Genomic DNA, 17,429 nt, shown 5'->3' with positions numbered 1-17,429 from the left:
TTAGAACCTTTGTGCATGGTTGGTGGGAATGTAAAATGATATAGCCGCTGTTGAAAATAGTATGGTGGCTCCTGAAGAAAAACTAAAAACAATTGGCGTATTATCCAGCAACCCTGCTTCTGAGTATATACCCCAAAGAAAGGAAACCTGGGTCTCAGTGGTATCTGTACAGCCATGTTCATAGCAGTATTGTTTAGCTAAAATGTGAGAGCTAACCAAGCATCTACCAACAGATGAATGGGTAAACAAAATGTGATCTAATGAAATATCATTCAGCCTTTAAAAGCAAGGATATTCTGCCATGTGCTATAACACCGATGAGCCTTGAGGACGTCATGCTAAGGAAAAGAAGCCAGACACAAAAAGACAAATGCTGTATGAGTCCCTTCATATGAGGTACTCAGAGTAGTCAAATTCATAGAGCCACAAAGTAGAAAGGTAGGTGCCAGAGTTGAGCTAAAGGATCAGTGAGGAGTGACGGTTCAACAGGTATAGAGTTTCAGTTTTGCAAGTTGAAAAGAATTCCAGAGGTGGATGGTGGTGATGTTTGGACAACAATTAGAATGTACTTAATACCAATGAACTGTACATTTAGAAACAGTTATGACAGCAAATTTTATGTGGTGTGTATTTTACCGCGATACTGAAAATAGATAACATATGTTACCTTTTAATTTAAAAACACACTATAACAGAAATAAAGCGCGCCTTTGATGGGCTCATCAACAGACTGGACACGTGGGGACAGAATGAACGGACTTGAAGAAATGTCAACAAAAACTTCCAAAACTAAAACGCAAGGGGAAAAAAGAATGAAAAGATGGAAGAACATATCTGAGAAATGCCGGACAAGTCCAAAAGATGCAACATAGGCCTAAGTGGGAGATGAGAAAAGAAGGGAAGAGAAAAAATACACAGAACTATTTAAAGTGATAATGGCTGAGAATTTTTTCCAAATCAACAACAGAAATGAAACCGCAGATTCAGGAAGCTCAGAAAACACCAAGTAGGATAAGTAAAAGAAACACACAAACAAACAACAACAAAAAAACAAACAAAAAACCTGGGTTAGGCATTTTCAAACTGTGGGAAATCAAAAAGAAAGAAAACTTGAAAGAATCGTGTGAGCGGAATGCCTCCTGTTACTTCTCTTGTGCTTCTGCCACTTGGCCAGGGAGTTGGACCCACGGGAGGGAAGTACAGGATAGTGGGGGACACTGAAGTCCCCACTTCCAGATAGAGGACGAGAAGGGGGTCCCTGGGAGGCAGGGAGTGTGGTGAAGGCGGTCAGTTCCAAACAGTTTAGGCTGTCCATGCCCAGTGGGGGTGACCTGTGCAGGTGTTTGTCCTGGAAAGTGCCAGAGCTGCATGCACCCAGCTGCGTCCTCATCAGCTCTGTCAGGTGTGCTCCCAGGCTCAGTGGTCCATTGGGATCCCAGCTCTTGCAAAGGCAACATGGCGCCTTTCCCTCAGGAGGAGCGCTAAGCTGCCAGGAGCTGTTCTGGTAAACCTACATCATATAGTCTTTCCTCTGCCCTCCCCAGGTGTCGGGTTGAGGTTTTTCTCCATCCTGACACAATCAGCAGGTCCCCTTCAGTAAGAAAACTTTACATTGTTTCCATCACGTCCTCTTCTCCCCCAGTCCCTTTGGTCTAGATGGGATATATGCAAGAGGGACAAAAGCATTTTCACACTCATTGTCAAAAAGTGAGCCAGAAAGACAGGTCAAGTTCAGGAAGTGGTCAGGACAAAATTCTGAATTTTCTACATGTTTCAAAATGAGTTTCCATAACTCTGTCCTCCTGACCGGTTCTCCAGTGAGGGGCAGCAAAAGGCAGTGCCTTTCTTGGATGGCTCCATGAATGCAGGAGTGAGAACAAGGACTGACATGAGGAAACAGGCAATCAGTTAGTCTTTGCCGCCAACTGCCACCAACCCGACTAGTCCCACCCAAAACTCATCTGGAGACTTGTTCTGTCTCTAATACAAAGAGTTTACTCCAGACAGAGAGTGTTTGAGACTGACTTTACTGCCACAACTCTACTGGGGGTGGGGGACGGGGATGTCCCGAGAGGTGATTTGGCAGGTACTGTAGAAACTAGAAGAAATCCCTAGAGATCAGGTCTCTGGGCCCACAAAGAGGGGGGTGGGGACTGGCTGTTAATGACGATGGCACGTGGCCCCTGTGGAAAAGCCCTTTTCACCCAATGGCCCGGTGCCATTCTTAGCCTCCAAGGATTCACTTTCAAGGGTCACCTTAGCTTTGGACAAGTACAAAATGAGACATCAACAGATAGGTAAGTTTCTCCTCTGCTGCCTGTCCCTGCAGTTGGGGGCTGGGGGTGGCCTTTGGGCAAGAACAGGGCAGGCATTAGAGTGTCAGTAAAATGCTTTGTTTCAACAGAGCTGAATGTAGGCCAGTCATTAAAAGGGGAAGTACCAAAGGAGATCCAATTTGGAAGTGGGAGGCCAGAAATCTGGGAGAGCAAAAGCCAAACCACCTCAGTGAGGAAAGGAAATGGGGCCTAGAGGAGGCTCCTAGGGAGGCTGAACCTCAGGGCCTGGGGGGGGGGTGGTGATTTGAGAAGGGCAAACACCGGTGTCCCAAAATGAGCCCACCTTGGGTAAAGAGAAGAGATCCTATGAGGAAGACACCGAACCAAAGCCAATCCTGTTGTGATCTGGAGAGGGATGAGATTTGGGGGCAAGCACAGCTCAAGAGGGGACCCCCCCCTGCAGCGCAAGGTGGCGCTGTCCACTGGCATGCTGTTGCTGTGGTTCATACCATGTCTGAGGTGTTTGGGGGTAACACTGAGTTTGATGAACCAGAGGAGTGCTTCTACCGTGTTGGAGCATAGCCCTGCCCTGGGGACAACTTGACCAGTTGACCAGGGGGACAACTTCCCTGGGGGCAAGAAAACAGGAAGTTTTGTTTGGGCCCCTCTGAGCAAGACTGACCACCCAGCTGGAGGAGGCAGAAGAGACCAAAGCAGGAAGAGGGGGGAATGAGAGAGGGGGCAACCAACTGAGACTGGGTCAACCACCACCTTCTGGGAAGTACAGTTCCCCGGGGGCCCCTCTGACCCAGGCAGTCTTGGTGGTAGCCAAGCTAGGGCTAACCAGGGCCTGGCCCTTGAGCAATTGGAGAGACCGGCAACAGGCCTCCCCCATCTGTAGGAGTGGGGGTGGAGGAAAGGATCATGGCTTCTGAAGCCATCCACTGCCTAGCAACACGAATCCACGTGCCTGGCAGCAGATAGTAGTACCTGAGCCTGAACCCTGCTTTGCAGTACTTTTGGAAAAGAGAGAAGCTGGGGTCCTGCCCCCATGTCCTCCCCCACACTTGGCCAGGGCCCCCTCTCCAGACCAGCCTTTATGACATTATGTGACAAAGAAAGTGGACTGTGACTTAAGCAGCTGGTTGCCCCACGACCGAGTCAATAGAATTTTGGGAACATATTTACTGGGCATCCTTGCTGTGACCAAAGGCATTTGTGACCGAGTATCCCAGGTGGCAAAAGCTCCTGATCTAGACTGGCTCCATGGCTAGTCCAAGTGCCTATGAGACAGAAGAAGCCATGCTGGCCCCATCAGGGGAAGGAGAGCCAGCAACAGGTGTCCCATCTGTCTCATCACTGGATCCAAATGTGGATCCCAGGGAGATTCTGGGGACCCATGGTGAAAACTCTGTGAGCCAAGGTCCAGGCCCCCAAGACAGCCCACAACCGCAGGACCCAAACCAAGGTGCTGCCAGTGTGGAAGGAAACAGGGCCATTCTTGGGCTCTCCTTCCCCAAAAAGCTCTGGATGATAGTGGAAGACGACACCTTCACATCTGTGTGCTGGAATGACGATGGAGACGCCGTGGTTATCGAGAAAGATCTCTTCCAGACGGAGGTTCTTAGCCGGAAGGGCGCAGAAAGAATCTTTGAAACAGACAGCTTGAAGAGCTTCATCCGCCTGCTGAACCTCTATGGATTCAGCAAAATACGCCCAAATGACCCTTCGGTTTGCTCTCCAGGGAACAGGACAATGATGGTAAAGTAGAACTCCTCCCATTGCTCATGTTCTCTGTTACCCGAACGGGTTCTTAGTACGGGAAACAGAGAACAACGCTATCCAACAAGAATGCTATCCTGAAAGGGTTTCATTTCCAAGGATAACTCTTTTTCACCTGAGACAATATTTACCAAAAGATGAGAAAGTATAGGTTTTCATATGAAACTATAACCCCCTTAGAGATAACCTGATGAGATGACTTAAGACCCTGAGGGGCCAATTAATGTCAAATAGATGTATTTTCTCCCAGAATGACTAACATGATTAATTTTGTTTCAGATCTACCGCCACTGCAACTTTCAGAGACAGAAGCCTCTGCTCGTCGAGAACATCAAGAGAAAATGTAATCTGATGATTATTACTTGCCCAGGGACGAGCGTAACAATTCCAAAGAGAAAGAAGGAGGTAACCCCTACACGACGCTCCCAAAGAATCCAACTCAAGAAATGCACCAACGAAGCTGACAAAAGGGCCCAGAAAGAAGGCACAAATGCTCGGGGACGCAGTGGCACCCGGTCATTCATATTGCCTGATACCTGGTTTATGGGCAATATAGCTGGACATGCCATGGAAGACCCTTCCTCAAGTGAGCCAGGTGGCCCAAGTGCAGAGGGCACATCCAGCAACGTCATGTTTGTGCCCAGGGCTACTGCCGAAAGGGATGGTGCAGGGAAACTGCCCACCCCCCCGCCAGATCATAGTTCGGTGATGTCTTTGTATAACAGCTGTTATTCCTTCCTGCTGGCGGCCCTTTCAGTCAAGGCCCCACAGGAGGCCCCTGAGGAGGACGAGGAGGAGGAGGGGGCCTCAGATTACAAGCGTGTACTCTGCGAGCATATCAAGGACAGTCCAATTCCCTAAGCTCACAAGCCACTGGTGACAGATCAAATCACCACTATGTAACCGTGGATGATTTTCAGCTTTAATAAAGAAAAGCAAAACTCCATGTCAGTAAATAAACAATCCAATGAGAATTGTGAGTCTGTTCTTTGTTCCCATGCCACACACACCTCATCAGATGTGACCGAGGAGGCTAGAAACCCTGGCCCAACACAGGCTTTGGTCCCCATTGTCCTCTTTCCTTTGAAGCAGCAGCATTTTCACAAACCCAGCTGAGGAGGTGGTTGGGATGCCCTTAGGCAAGCCCTGGGGCACCTGGTCCACTGAGCCTCACCTGCAGCTCAGGACACAGAACAGCCTGGCTCCTGACCTTGGGGGAACCCCCCTATATTATTTATGCATCTGGAAAAAGGAGTGTCTTTCCTCATGGGACCCCTATGAGCGACTCTAGCCCAAGTTCCAGGGGACTTCCAGAGAGGCCCCTAAAAGTAGGGCCAACCCATCTGCCAAGGGGGTGTACGACCCCCACAGTCTGGCTCAGAAGACGGGAGGTTCCAAGCATCGCCTTGGGGGAGAGCCCACCATCCCCATAGCTAATAACCACCAATCACTTTGCCCAGAATTGACCCCAAACAAATAAAAGACTGTCCACAAAACAAACAACACTGGTCATCACTTTTCCATCAGAGCTGTATTTCAGAACCTTTCTTTGGTCATGACGCAGCTGTGTGACATGTCTGCCACATGGCTTCATGGCCTCAGGTTGGTCAGTACAGCTTGATTTTCCAGTTCCACGACCTCATCTGGAGCTAAGTTTTCTGGGCACTGCAAAGTTTCCCCAACGTCAACGAGCCCTGTGCAGCAAGACAGAAGCATACAGGTGTGTTTCCTTCTGTAAACTAAGGCCCAACTGTGAGAGAACACGGTTATTCAAAGTGACAACCTCGAGAGACTAAGCTGGTATCACCCAATGGACATGGAGTGAACTGGGGCCCTCTGAGCACTTCCAACGTGCCAAACTCTCTTCCGGGAATTCTGGGTGAGGCTGAGGCAGAGCAGTGAAGAGAAGAGGGCCTTGTCCTCAACAACCCCACCTAGTCCTGGGCAGGTCCCGGCCAGACTGCGGACGGCCACAGGTACAGGTGAGAAGGGCCTCGGCTGCTGCGCGGAGCCCACAGGCCATCAGGTGACAGGAGCTGATGTGGGACCTCAACCAGTGAGGGGTGGGATGCGGTGGGCAGTGGGAGTGGGACCGCCGAGTGCGGTCAGGCCGGCAGCCTGAGTCTGGAGGCCAGCGGGCCCCCTGTTGAGTGCTGTGCAGCCTCTCTTTGTCTGTCACACGTACACACACACACACGCACACACATGCAGACATGGACCTCTCGCTGCCTCTCAGGTCATCAACGGGAACTGAGGCCGAGTGGACAAGGGATTCACCAGAAGTCGGGGAAACTTGGATCACCACCCCCTAGCCCAGGGCGGCTTGCTGCCCCTTTGAAGTTGTGCTGCTTAAAGACACCACAGCCCAACCCCAAAAGGTTCAAAAGCAAACAAGCCGCAAACTCCTGAGCAAGGCCTTGGGGGTCCCTTGCAGGTGTCTGAGCAGCTCAGGGCATCGTCACTTGCCGGCTATCACTCCACGGCCATACTTCTCCCCTTCCTGAAGCAAGGCCTGGATCTGAGCGGGGGTCCTGCCCAGCCTCTCCAGCAGCAGCTCCCTCCAGGAGGCGTCTTCCCAGTCCCTGTGTGCAATGTGGATGGCGAGGGTACAGTGCCGGTGGCTCCTCAGCAGGGGACGCCAACGCGTCTCCAAGGTCTTGACCCCATTTAAGACAAAACCTGCGTAAGGCTGCCGGAAGGAGAGGCAGCAGAACTTCATCTTCCCAGAGACGCGCGGGGCTCAGGCGGCCTGCGGAAACAGAAGCACCAATGCCAATAAGCATCACGCACGCGCCTTCTGAGCTCACGGCCCTGAAACCCCATGGACTGGCATGGCGGGGGGCAGAGGTGCTGGCTCCTTCTTCTACCACCACGTAGTTGGCTGACAGGCCCAAAGGAAGGGGCTGGTCATTGGGATGCCTCATCCATCCGATGGAGTCTTTGGGGAGCTCAAGGACGTGGGTAGGGACAGCTAGAGAAAGACATCCAGCGCAGCGTGTGGTCAGTCTGCAAAGGAGGTCACTGAGCCCAGGTGGAGCACAGAGGAGGGACGCAGGGAGGGACGGCCCCTTGGCTTCATACCCAGTGGGCAGGTTCTAGCCCCTCCCAACAGACAGGGACCATCCTGGGCTTTGCTTCTTCTCCCTCCCCCACCACCCCAACACAGCTCCGTGGCCCTGCCACCTCAAGGCACTGCGGGTCCCTGAGCTCCCTGGTACCTCCCCCAGGGCTCTTGAGCACAAACCCTTGGGATCTAACTTCTTGTTTCCTCCCAGCCCCTTCGGGTGCCACCCTCCTCCATCCCCGTCCCATACCACTGCTGGCCACTCTCAGCAGATACCCCCAGCCCCGACCCGAGCCCAGAGAAACGAATAAGGGGAGCAGGACAACTGGCACTGGTATGTATGCACTGCCTCCATGCTAGAGCCTGGGATGGGCATGATCCAGAGATGCGAGAATTCCATCATGAAATAACTGCATAGGGACAGCTCCACTGTCACCCCACTCTTCACCTGAGAAGGCAGCACCGAGGGATGATGTGATGGCCCATGACCATAGGGGCCCTGACTGCATCACCCCGTCCTTGCCTTCTCTCCTTGCACTTGGGAGGCCCTCCTCCTTGCTGGAGGACAGAGCTGTGAAGTGGGAAGAGCAGGGCCCCGGGGCCGAATATCAATCCTGTCACAGCAGCTGGCAGAGCCTCAGAGTTCACGTGGCTGTGAGTACCTGGACCCTAACATGACAGTCACAACTGGTGGCTACCCATCACGTCATTGTCACCATCATGGGGCGTGGACTCTGTACTCCAGCCATGAGTCCTCCCACTCTGGTTATTTTCCATCCTCCCATCTTCAAGGATGTAAATCTCACCTCAGCTATGTCCCCGTGTTTATGGAAACCCACCCACTCACAAAGACAAGGCCCGAGAAGATGAACGTAGTCTGCTGTTCACTCCCTTCCAACCCACCATCCTGCCCATCCCTACGCCCAGCTCCTCCACCTTCCTTCCCTTTCTCAGGCTGAGCCGCCCTCCCCTGTGCTCTGGGCCCCACCCCTCTTGCTCTCTCAAGGACCTTGCTCCCGCGACCTTATCCTAATGAAAAGGTCTTTCCATAGGTCATCAAGCTACAGTGAGCTCATTGGGGTGGACGCTCGTCCTATGACTGCTGTCCTAATATAAAGGGGAACCTAGAGAGACATGCATGGAGGAGAACACCATGTGAAGATGAAGGCTGAGACCTACAAGCCAAGGGATGCCAAAACTTGGCAGCAAACCACCAGAAGCTTGGGGATAGGGATGGAACAGATTCTCTCTCAGCCCTCAGAAGACACAACCTCTGCCAATACCTCAATCTTGGACTTCCAACCTCCATAACTCTGAGACAACACCTGTTTATTGTTTCAGCCACCAGGGCTGTGTCACTTTGATATGAGCACCTCAGCAAACGACTACAGAGGTGTAAGCTCTTTCCCACGTATCTCCACAGGCTGCAGAACGGTTTCGCCATTAACAGCACATCCAGGACCTGCCTTCATGTCTGTCCATCTTCATCTATCCTAGTTTTTGCTGACCGTATGGTATCCCATTGCTAGTTGTCCCCTAATGTTCTGACTTCCCCTGTGGATGAAGGGTCACGGACTGCTTTGCACCTCTGCCACTATAAAGGACATTACCGCCAACACTCGCTGACTGAAGATATGTTAGAAGGAGGCCTGGGTCACATGCACGCACACCTGCGACGCTGATACATGTCAGCAAACTCCCTGCCACTGGTGCTCACCCACGTCTGCTTCACCAACCACGGGCAACGGTGCATTTCCTCACATGCTTGGCAGCCCTGAGCAGCATCACTGAGCTTAACCTTCGCCCACCTGATGGGGGAGCAAAGGGTCACCCTCGTTTTGGGGTTTGGATTCTTTATGAGGGGGGCTGGATGGCCCCCTGTAGCCTGGCTATTTCTATTTCTTCCACTGGGGTATATGACTGCACTGCAGCTTTGCCTGGTTCCCACCATCCAGGTTCTTGGCCCTTTTGTCTTCAGCGCCACACGACCACAACAAGGAGACCTGAAGTGTGTGGATGGAATTCCCCGAGAGAACTGAGGGCACTGTATGTAAAACCAGGAAGTGCCCTCCTGCCTCACCACACGGAGTACCTGCTATGCGGCCTGAGGAACAACTGCTCTTCCACTTGGGTCAGCTTCTTCACCTGCACAGACAAGAGGAACAATGATGACAGGTCATTAGGGACAAGACAGCAATGTCGCCTAACATACCAGTCAGACCTCTACTCAGCAGGGACTGAAGAACACCAGGACCCAGGACCTTCCCACTGATGGGAAACACGTGTGGCATCTCACTCATGGTTTGGTTCTACTAATCACGCCAGTGGCTCTCTGGTCCCCTGCCTGCTTAGGGACCACGTGATTGTCCCGCCCCAAGCCCAGAAAATCATTTCCCTTAAGTGGGTCGTGTTCTTCTAGCCCAGTAGACCCCGTGTCCAAGAGGAGATAAACGTCACCTCCCCTCACATCGTCACATGGGATGGATTGGGGGACCCTACAATTCAGTTCCTCTCAATGTGATCCTGAGTAGGTCTCACTGGGAGGTGTGCCACGGGCAACCAGCTGAGCCCAGCACAGGGCAGCGTAAGGGTCCCGTGGGGAGGGCAGGAGAGAGGGCGGACCTGTGCATGCGGAGCAGCACACTCGCGTTTGCATGGGCAGTGGCAGGTCACAGGCACACACACAAGGATGGCGGCAAGTGAAGGGACGAAGGGACAAGAAAGTGCGTCCTGGGGCGTCCTGAGAGCGACCCCAGCCCCACAGTCTGGGAAACCCCAGGTCACAATCACTGTCCCCCGGAAGGGCCTAGCAGGCCGGCAGCGGCACCGCACATCCTGCTTCCCTTCTGGTGAGGCTAGTCTCCGGACCCCAACCGCCATGCAAGTTACAGGTGCGCTGAGCCACCGGGGCTGCAGCCACTCCTTGGCCTGGCGATTCCAACAGCGCCAGAACTACCTCCTCCTATGCCCAGGTTCAGTGACCACGCAGGGTGCAGAGAGACTACAGAGCTTTCAGCCTGCTTCCTGGTTGTGCCTTTTCTTTTCAGGGACCTGGGACTGCTGACAGATGACGGGTGCCTATGGTGTTCAAATATGACCCCTTTTTTGCGTGCCTTCAAAAGGCACGTACACATGTATATATGCACTCAGCACGCCCATAAGCAACGCAGTGCGCCGTTACTTATGAGTCACAACCCAGCGGTTCGCAATGCAGCATGCCCATACGCAACGCAGCCTGCCATAAAGGAAGGAAACCCTCTGGTATTCTGTGCTACCCACCTATATGCAGCGCACACGCGGGTACTGAGCACTCCCCCAGCAGGCACGCCCTTCGCAGACACGCACACAGCAGACACGCCCATAGCCGGCAAGCAGCCAGGCAGTGACGAGCACACGCGCAGACGTACACAGGCTAATATGCACGCTGGCCACGGTTGCTAGGAGACGCTCTTGGACTCGCCAGACGCTGAGGCGCGCGGGACGACCCGGCTGGGTCCAGGGCTCCAGACTGGCGGCTGTGACAGTCACAGGACGGAGGAAAAGTAACTGCGGGGCGGGGTGGCGAGAGGAAGGTGCGGGGCGGGGGGGGGGGGGTGAGCCTGGGCATAGACATGCAGGAAGGAGGCAGAGCTCGCGGAGAATACCTGGGGGCTGATCTGTGGGAAAGCGCTCGGCGAGTAGCTGGGGAATGATCTGTGCGAAAGCTGGGGGAGGAGGAGCCGCGGGAGGAGGAGGCGGGGCTGTGAGAGGGATTGGGAGGAGCTGTGGGCGGGGCTGTGAGAGGGATTGGGAGGAGCTGTGGGCGGGGCTGTGAGAAAGGTGGGGTAGGAGAGCAGGCGAGTGGGAGCTACGGGAAGAGGAGGCGAAGCTAGGCAAGAGCTGCAGAGGCAGAGCTAGGTAGGAGCAGTGCAGAGCCGGGCGATAGTTGGGGAGGAGGAGGATGCAGCTGGGTTTAGCTGCGGGGGGGGGGGGACACGGTGGAGCTGGGGGGAAGCTGAGGAGGAGGAGCTGAGCGGGGGTGGAGCCTCCAGGTAGCTTTGGGCCCTGGGAACTCCATGGCAGGTGGGCCAGGGCTGAGCAGTGCCAAGGCCAGGCGGTGCCCTTTAGACTGCGGTGACATGTGGTGCCCAGTCCGCACTGCACCATAAGCATGACTCAAAGTGGCGGCCCAGTGTCCTCAGTGACCTAAGCCGACCCTCAGCATGGACCCCGGGGACACAGATGTGGAGAGAGGGCAGGACCTCTAGGCTGAGTCCTGCACCTCAGGACAGGATGCCCAGACCAGTTGTCCTTCCTGCCAGCTCCCCACCACCCCCAGGACTGCCAGCAGATTGCCTTTTTTTTGTGCAGGCCAGGAGGAAAATCCCCGCTGTTTCCTGCTGCCCCTCAGAGCTCACAGGTCCCAAACAAAGCCAGCTTCCCTGTCAGAGCTGTTTCCTCTCTTCTACCTCTCAGGTAGGGCTCAACCCTCTCAGTGCCTGCACACTTTGCTCCTCGTGTCCCCTTGCCCTCACCTTCCTCGCTTTCACTTGATGACCAAGCCCTGTGTCCCTGGCTCTGAAATGCCCGGTCACCATAAATGCTCCTCTTCCTGTCCCTGCTGCTACTCCCTGAGTTCAGGCCTCATGGTCTGGGGGGCCAGTGGTATTACCTGAGATTCCGCACTGGCCAGGACGCCCCTGTCTTTCCTCCTCCAGAGGGTCCTCCACATGACATTGAACTGCACACGTGCCTCGTCAAGCCTGGACTGGAAACCCCACCGCATCCTCTCCTGTTTAAGCCCAAACACCTGGGGACCTTGGGATGCTCCTTCCAGTGTCCCCCGCTCTCCCTTGTCGCCCACCACTCTGCGTCACTGTGCTGCAGACTCCCTGCACCCCAGGCACACACACGTGTGCTACCAGCACATTCCCTTTGGCTCCTCTGGTTGCTCAGGCCTGGAATGCTGCCTCCTGCTCTGGAAACTCTTGTCCTCTTTCCAGCCACAACTTGAACAATCTCTTCTCTTCCCCACCCCCAAGCATCCGGCACTCTGGTCTCCCAGCTCTGGTAGCACCGTGTACCTTCTCACCCACCTTCCTTCATTGGACGCTTGCTTATCTCTCAGGGTTGTAACTACTCGCTGCTGAGAGACTCTGGGCCCCTCGGGGCTCTGAGTTCCTGGAAGGCAAGGCCTGTGTCTTACTGGTTTCTGTAAGCCAGGCGTCTGAGACACAGCAGTTGCTTAGTAAATGTGGAATCAGCAGAGGACTTCTTTCTCTTCCAGTGAGCTGCACCTACTCTCTCCTTGCAGAAGCTCGAGGCAACAGAAATGCTGGCGATGAGGTGAGGGGCAGAGTGTTCCTTCATGGGCTTTGGGCCTCAGGACTGCGGGGGCCTTAGTGACCACGAGGTCCAGCTCCATCCCTGCCGGCCTTCCGTCCTCAATCCTCGCCCCAAGAATGGTTACCAGCTGCTGTCGAACACCCCAGAACTGCCTCCTAGGGGTTTCAAGTCACGTGGGAGGGTCCCCTGAATGGTGGGCTGTTGGTGTTCCTCCCGAATCCTGTGGACTGAAGAAATAGAAGTGTCCGGTGAGCTAGCGGCATCCACTCCATGGCTGCTAGCGTGGGGCAGCGGTGCTGGCATTACAGAAGGACTCCGTTTTTTCACTCTTGTGTATGCAGAGAACCAGGTGACAAGCGGAACAGTAAAGGTGGGGAGTGTGGTGTGATGAGGGGAAAGTCCAAGGGAAGTGGCTGCAAGGCCAGTTCCCTTCTGGGTGGGGGTTCCCAGGAAGTGGCCTGGCCATGTTGCCGGCGGGGTGGCATGGTATTGGGCTGCCCCTGTCAAAGGGACCAAGTGGCTACTCGGTCTTGATTTTTAGTACAAATAAGACGTTGGTGCCAAACCCTAAGATGATCTGATTTGTGACCTCCAGGTGACATTCTCTTCACCAGTTGCTTCCTATTCCCTCTCAGGCACAGTCCTGGCAGGGACAGGCCTTCATTCCCTCCCCCTCTGGTCATCTCCCCAGGTAGGTCAGCCCTCGTCTCCGGGACCCTGCCCACTCACACCTTCCACTGCTTGGCCTTCCTCGGGCGTCCTGGAGCCCCAACAGCTGTCAGTAGACATCAGGGTCTTCTTGGGGTTCCTTCTGTTTCCTCGAGCCACTGTGCCTGGGGTGCTGCCCCCCCCACACACACACTATTACCAGACACCCGGCCTCCGGGACAGGAGAGACGGTCCTACTCAAGCTGTTCCCCACAATACAGCCCATCCTCTGTTTAGGATGTCCTTGCCATTTCTGCCGTTGTTCTTTTAGGGGACTGTGCCCATGGATGTCGCCTCCTCTTCTGAGCCCTGGGCACCTGTTGAGAGTCGGCCTCCCTTTCTTGTCCCCCAGAAGCAACTGGCAGAACACACTGTACCCAAATGCCATCGGAGCACCTGCCGTTGCAGGTCGCTGTCCCTCTCCTCCCCACCCTGTGTGCTTCTTTCCCTCTGAGGTCCTGAGCGGCTTGCAGTTTGCTCCTGCCAGGGGTGAAGAGTAGTTAATGGAAACATATGCCACCTAAACTCCCTTTCAATGAAAGCTTCCTGGTCCCATTTGCTGAGAGGGCAGCCCTTCCTTCAGGGTTTGCCTCAGCTGCAGAGAGCCACCTTGCCCAAGATCAGACTCCTCGCAGGGTAGCCACGTTTAATGACTTATCAAGATGATATAGAAATATCCCGCCATCTCAGCCTAACTGGAGACAACTCTGAACAGCTCTTCCTGCTCCAGACTGCCCTGTGAGGTTAGCCCAGGCCTGTATCACAGCTCCTTTGCTCCTTTGTCCAGTCTTGCTCCCTTTCCATCCTTTCCAGGGATATTTGCCCCAAAGGCACCCCCTCACAGACATCCTCCTGCACACTTAACTCTGCTTCAGACGTGCTTTCTGATGAACGTAATTCATAAGAGACAACAAATGCGTATGTCTGGTTAATTGACTCAAAGTGGAAGTGGAACCAGTCATAATTTCTTTAATTTTCCAGAAGTTTATTTAATATTTGCTTGTATATATTTTGTATAGCCGGATTAGAACTGTTTGCTTTAGAGTCCCGTATGAAATGTCATGTGGGCTCAGATCTACAAAGCAGTGCCAATCTTGAGACATCGGCCATCTGATTGTATGATGCTCTCAGCGAAACAGATTTAGTGAAAGTAGGCTACTCCCTTTAAACTGCTCCATGAATTGAACCTACTGTGCAAATACAACTGATATTTAAGAGGGAGTTTCACCTCCTGGTTAGTTGGGGGGTTCAAGTACTTTGAAAAAATATCATCTTTGACATTTCAATAGTGGGGATCATTAAAGTCTAGAATGTCTCTAGCAGTCGGAGCTGCTTTGTGTTCCATAAATAGGGTTATGTATCCAAAAAAATCAGTCTTTAGCGTTCACTTTCACTTCTCCTGCATCGTCATCTGCCTCTACTTCTGCATTTGACCATTCAAGCCAATCTGTTGCTCTGCAACTTCAAGTTCAGCTGTGTCTGTGGCTTGTTGGGCTTTGTCAGAAACCTGAAGACATCCCCCTCTCCCTCCATCTTTTCTTTGATTATGGCCATAGCTAGATTGAGGACAGAGAGGCTGTTTTTTTCTCTGCACGATTGTGTAGGCAACACATACCCCAGTGAATCTCGTGGCTTGGTCTTCATGGGTGTAGATTCTGTGGAACTGTTCAAACCTGCTCTCATGGACTCTTTTTTGGCATCCATGCTTTCATAGGTATAGGAAGCTGATTCTATATCTACTTAAGTGTTGTTCAGGTCACCCTTGGAAGAAATGTGACCTTGGGGTCAAAGTCTATTCATGTTACGAATGAATAATGTTGCTGTGTTAATTTTCAATAGCTGCGCTACAAGTGACCACAAATTCAGCATCTTAAAACAATACACACTTATTAGTTTACAGTTTTGTGGGTGAGAGGGACAGGCACAGCTCAGCTGCATCCTCCGCTCAGGGTGTCCCAAGGCTGCAGTTGAAATGTTGGTCGGGCTGCAGTCCTTTGTGGCGTTCAGGGTCCTCTGTCAAGCTCACCTGGTTGTTGGCTAAATCTATTTCCTTGTGGTTCTAGGGCTGACTTCTGGACTCCTTACTGGCTGTTGGCCAGAGGCTGCCCTCAGGTCCTAAAGGCCACCCGCTGTCCCATGCCATGTGGCTTTCTCTATGGACACTTACAATATGGCTTTTCAAAGACCAGCAGGAGAATCTCTAGTATTTGCTAGCATGATGGAATCATATGTCCATCATGATGTAGTCACAGGTGTGATAACCTGTCCCACCTTCACCATATTCTATTGGTTAGAAGCACAGCTTCCACCCACACCCAAAGGGAGGGGATCATGCAAGGGCGTGACTCATTTGGGGCCCCCTTGGGTGTGTCTGCCACAGCTGTCAGTGAACATCAGCTGTTCACCTTCATTCAAATCTAAACTCTCCCAGAAAGATACAGATGAGACTGCATGTCTGGTCTCTCATATCTGTCATCAGAGTCCCGGCTGCTGTTCAGAACTGGATCTCCACCTGCCCCTTTTTGGTGGACTCCAACACATCAGCCACATGTCAGAGGTGCTTGAATCAGTGTTGGGCTGGGAGAACTGGTCTTCACATCCATTGCTTCTTCTGGGGAAACTCTTGTTTTTGATAAATCGAAAGTCCACCTGTGTGACTGCGATCAGGTTGTGCTGCTGCCCCTCCTCCCCGGAAGTGCCCAATCTGTGGGGAGGAGGGCAGGTGAGGACCAGTCTGCCTCCTCCTTCCTCGTGTATTTATTCCCTGACCCTGCCCCTGGGCCTGGATAGGAAGGTAGTTCATGCACCAAAGAACCGTGGACATTTTCAGAGGCAGGAAATGTGTTTGACTTTGGCTTCATTCTCTTCTTTGGTCCACCATGGGGTATACCGAATTATTTTTCCTTAATGGCTTTTTGATAGGGACAAGTATAAAATTAGTTCACAAGACATAGGTGGCACCTATGGCTATGAGCAAGTATTATAGATGCCAAGGAAAGAGGAAATAAAGGAAGGACACTTTTCTAAACATCCACTGGAGTCCTTGTTGGCACTGGGCTCACGTTTCTGGAAACTTAAGGCCATGATTTTGGGAGGGAAAGGGCAAGACCCTGAGCAGCCACCAATAACCAGGGAAGTGTGAGGATGAGAGAGGGACAGTGAGGGACCAGCTGAAGCATGGGAGCTTTGGGCCTTGGCTGGGGCTGCCCCCACCCCCGGAGGGGCTGAGTGTGCTCTGCCTGGGGAGAGCCGGCAGGGGCAGGCCCTTCCCGGGGTGGGGGGGGATGCCAGCCAGGCTCCAGAGTGAGCAGGTGCCCTGCCGAGGCCCCAAGAAACAGCAAAGCAGGCTCAGCAGCAGTGGCAGCAGGCGACGACCATGCTCTGGCTCCCTCTTGAGGAGGCATGGCTCTCCTGGAGAGACACCTTGCTCCTCGACTTGCTGGCTGTGTGTCCTTGGTCAAGTGAGTCAGCCTCTCTGAGTTGTAATTTCTGGATTTGTGAAATGGGAATGATGGCATGTAGCTCGCAGTGTTGCTGTGAGGAGAAAATTACCATGCTGCCCGGGGCGTAGGAAGTCCCAATAACCATACTAATACTCATGTGGAGAAGATCTCCAGTCTGCCTCGCATGTGTTAGGTTATGTTACTGGGGGTGTGGGTGAGTCAGAGGGGAAACACGGACTGTGATGTCCTTCCCAACCTTCAGGCCCCCACAGACAGTGAATGATCCTTGCCAGGAAGTCATGACCTTCACTGCTCCCATTCTGTTACCTGCCAGCCACACCTGGCCTCTGTGGTCCTCTAACACTCTCAAGCATGCGCCACACAATGGCTGTTCCCTCTGCCTGGAGCCCTCTTCCTGCAGACATCCTCTTGGTTTGCTCCTGGGCGTCCTTCAGGTTTCTGTTTGAATGTCACTTTACTAGTCACCCCCATAGGAAGTAACAACTCCTCCCATGCAGATCTTGCATGCCCACTGCCACTCTGTTTATTTGGTTACGTATTGTCTGCAAGCTACCTGAAGGCAGGACTTAAAACTCCCCACGCCACCAGCAGTGCTTGGTAAGCACATCTGCGGTACTTAGAGTATTTGTTGAAAAAATGCATAGGACAGCGGGTCCTTTGAGATGGACCCAGGCGGGTTCTGAAAGGGCCTGATTGAAGGAAAATGGCATTTGGGCTTGTGTGCAAGGAAAAGTGAGTTTGAGAGAGAAATGAGGGAAGAGGAGGGCATCCAGGTGAAAAGCAAAGCACGACCAAGGCCCAGGAGGCAGG

The 17,429-nt window shown here is 53.1% G+C and overlaps 2 protein-coding genes and 1 long non-coding RNA gene across 5 annotated transcripts in view; 2 read left to right on the top strand and 1 right to left on the bottom strand.

The window, feature by feature from the left end:
* The first annotated feature begins 3,367 nt into the window (after window positions 1-3,367).
* On the top strand, window positions 3,368-5,483 carry LOC109435085 (heat shock transcription factor, X-linked member 3-like). Its single transcript, XM_019712663.3, has 2 exons — window positions 3,368-4,037; window positions 4,338-5,483. Exons 1-2 carry the CDS (start codon window positions 3,543-3,545, stop codon window positions 4,917-4,919), a joined length of 1,077 nt encoding a protein of 358 aa, XP_019568222.2. The 5' UTR covers window positions 3,368-3,542; the 3' UTR covers window positions 4,920-5,483.
* A 91-nt stretch (window positions 5,484-5,574) lies between these two features.
* Window positions 5,575-10,821, bottom strand: LOC141569741 (uncharacterized). 3 transcript variants are annotated; one of them, XR_016020038.1, is made up of 5 exons: window positions 10,767-10,821; window positions 10,530-10,637; window positions 9,215-9,267; window positions 6,525-6,807; window positions 5,575-5,752 (listed from the first exon to the last, which is right to left on the bottom strand). It is a non-coding gene; the product is annotated as an uncharacterized LOC141569741 (long non-coding RNA). The 3 variants fall into 3 exon arrangements; XR_016020039.1 differs by lacking the exon at window positions 10,530-10,637 and having other exon boundaries at window positions 10,767-10,815; XR_016020037.1 differs by lacking the exons at window positions 10,530-10,637; window positions 10,767-10,821 and adding an exon at window positions 10,402-10,521.
* Window positions 10,581-17,429, top strand: part of IDS (iduronate 2-sulfatase) — a 26,971-nt gene continuing 20,122 nt past the window's right edge. The window contains exons 1-3 of the mRNA XM_074324180.2: window positions 10,581-10,664; window positions 11,473-11,577; window positions 12,389-12,447. Coding sequence (XP_074180281.2) covers window positions 12,434-12,447 — 14 coding nt within the window. The 5' untranslated portion in view covers window positions 10,581-10,664; window positions 11,473-11,577; window positions 12,389-12,433. The remainder of the gene's footprint in view (window positions 10,665-11,472; window positions 11,578-12,388; window positions 12,448-17,429) is intronic.

Source organism: Rhinolophus sinicus, chromosome 18 (genome assembly GCF_057876585.1).
Source record: "Rhinolophus sinicus isolate RSI-liver-muscle chromosome 18, RSI-T2T, whole genome shotgun sequence".
Classification (NCBI taxonomy): Eukaryota; Metazoa; Chordata; class Mammalia; order Chiroptera; family Rhinolophidae; genus Rhinolophus; species Rhinolophus sinicus.
The sequence above is the reverse complement of the archived record's forward strand: the minus strand, read 5'-3'. Positions and strand labels throughout refer to the sequence as shown.

Coding starts and splice junctions, on each gene's coding strand:
- LOC109435085 (XM_019712663.3), top strand. CDS start 3,543: ATGGCTAGTCCAAGTGCCTATGAGACAGAAGAAGCCATGCTGGCCCCA. Junction 4,038..4,337: donor CAGGGAACAGGACAATGATG/GTAAAGTAGAAC, acceptor ATTTTGTTTCAG/ATCTACCGCCACTGCAACTT.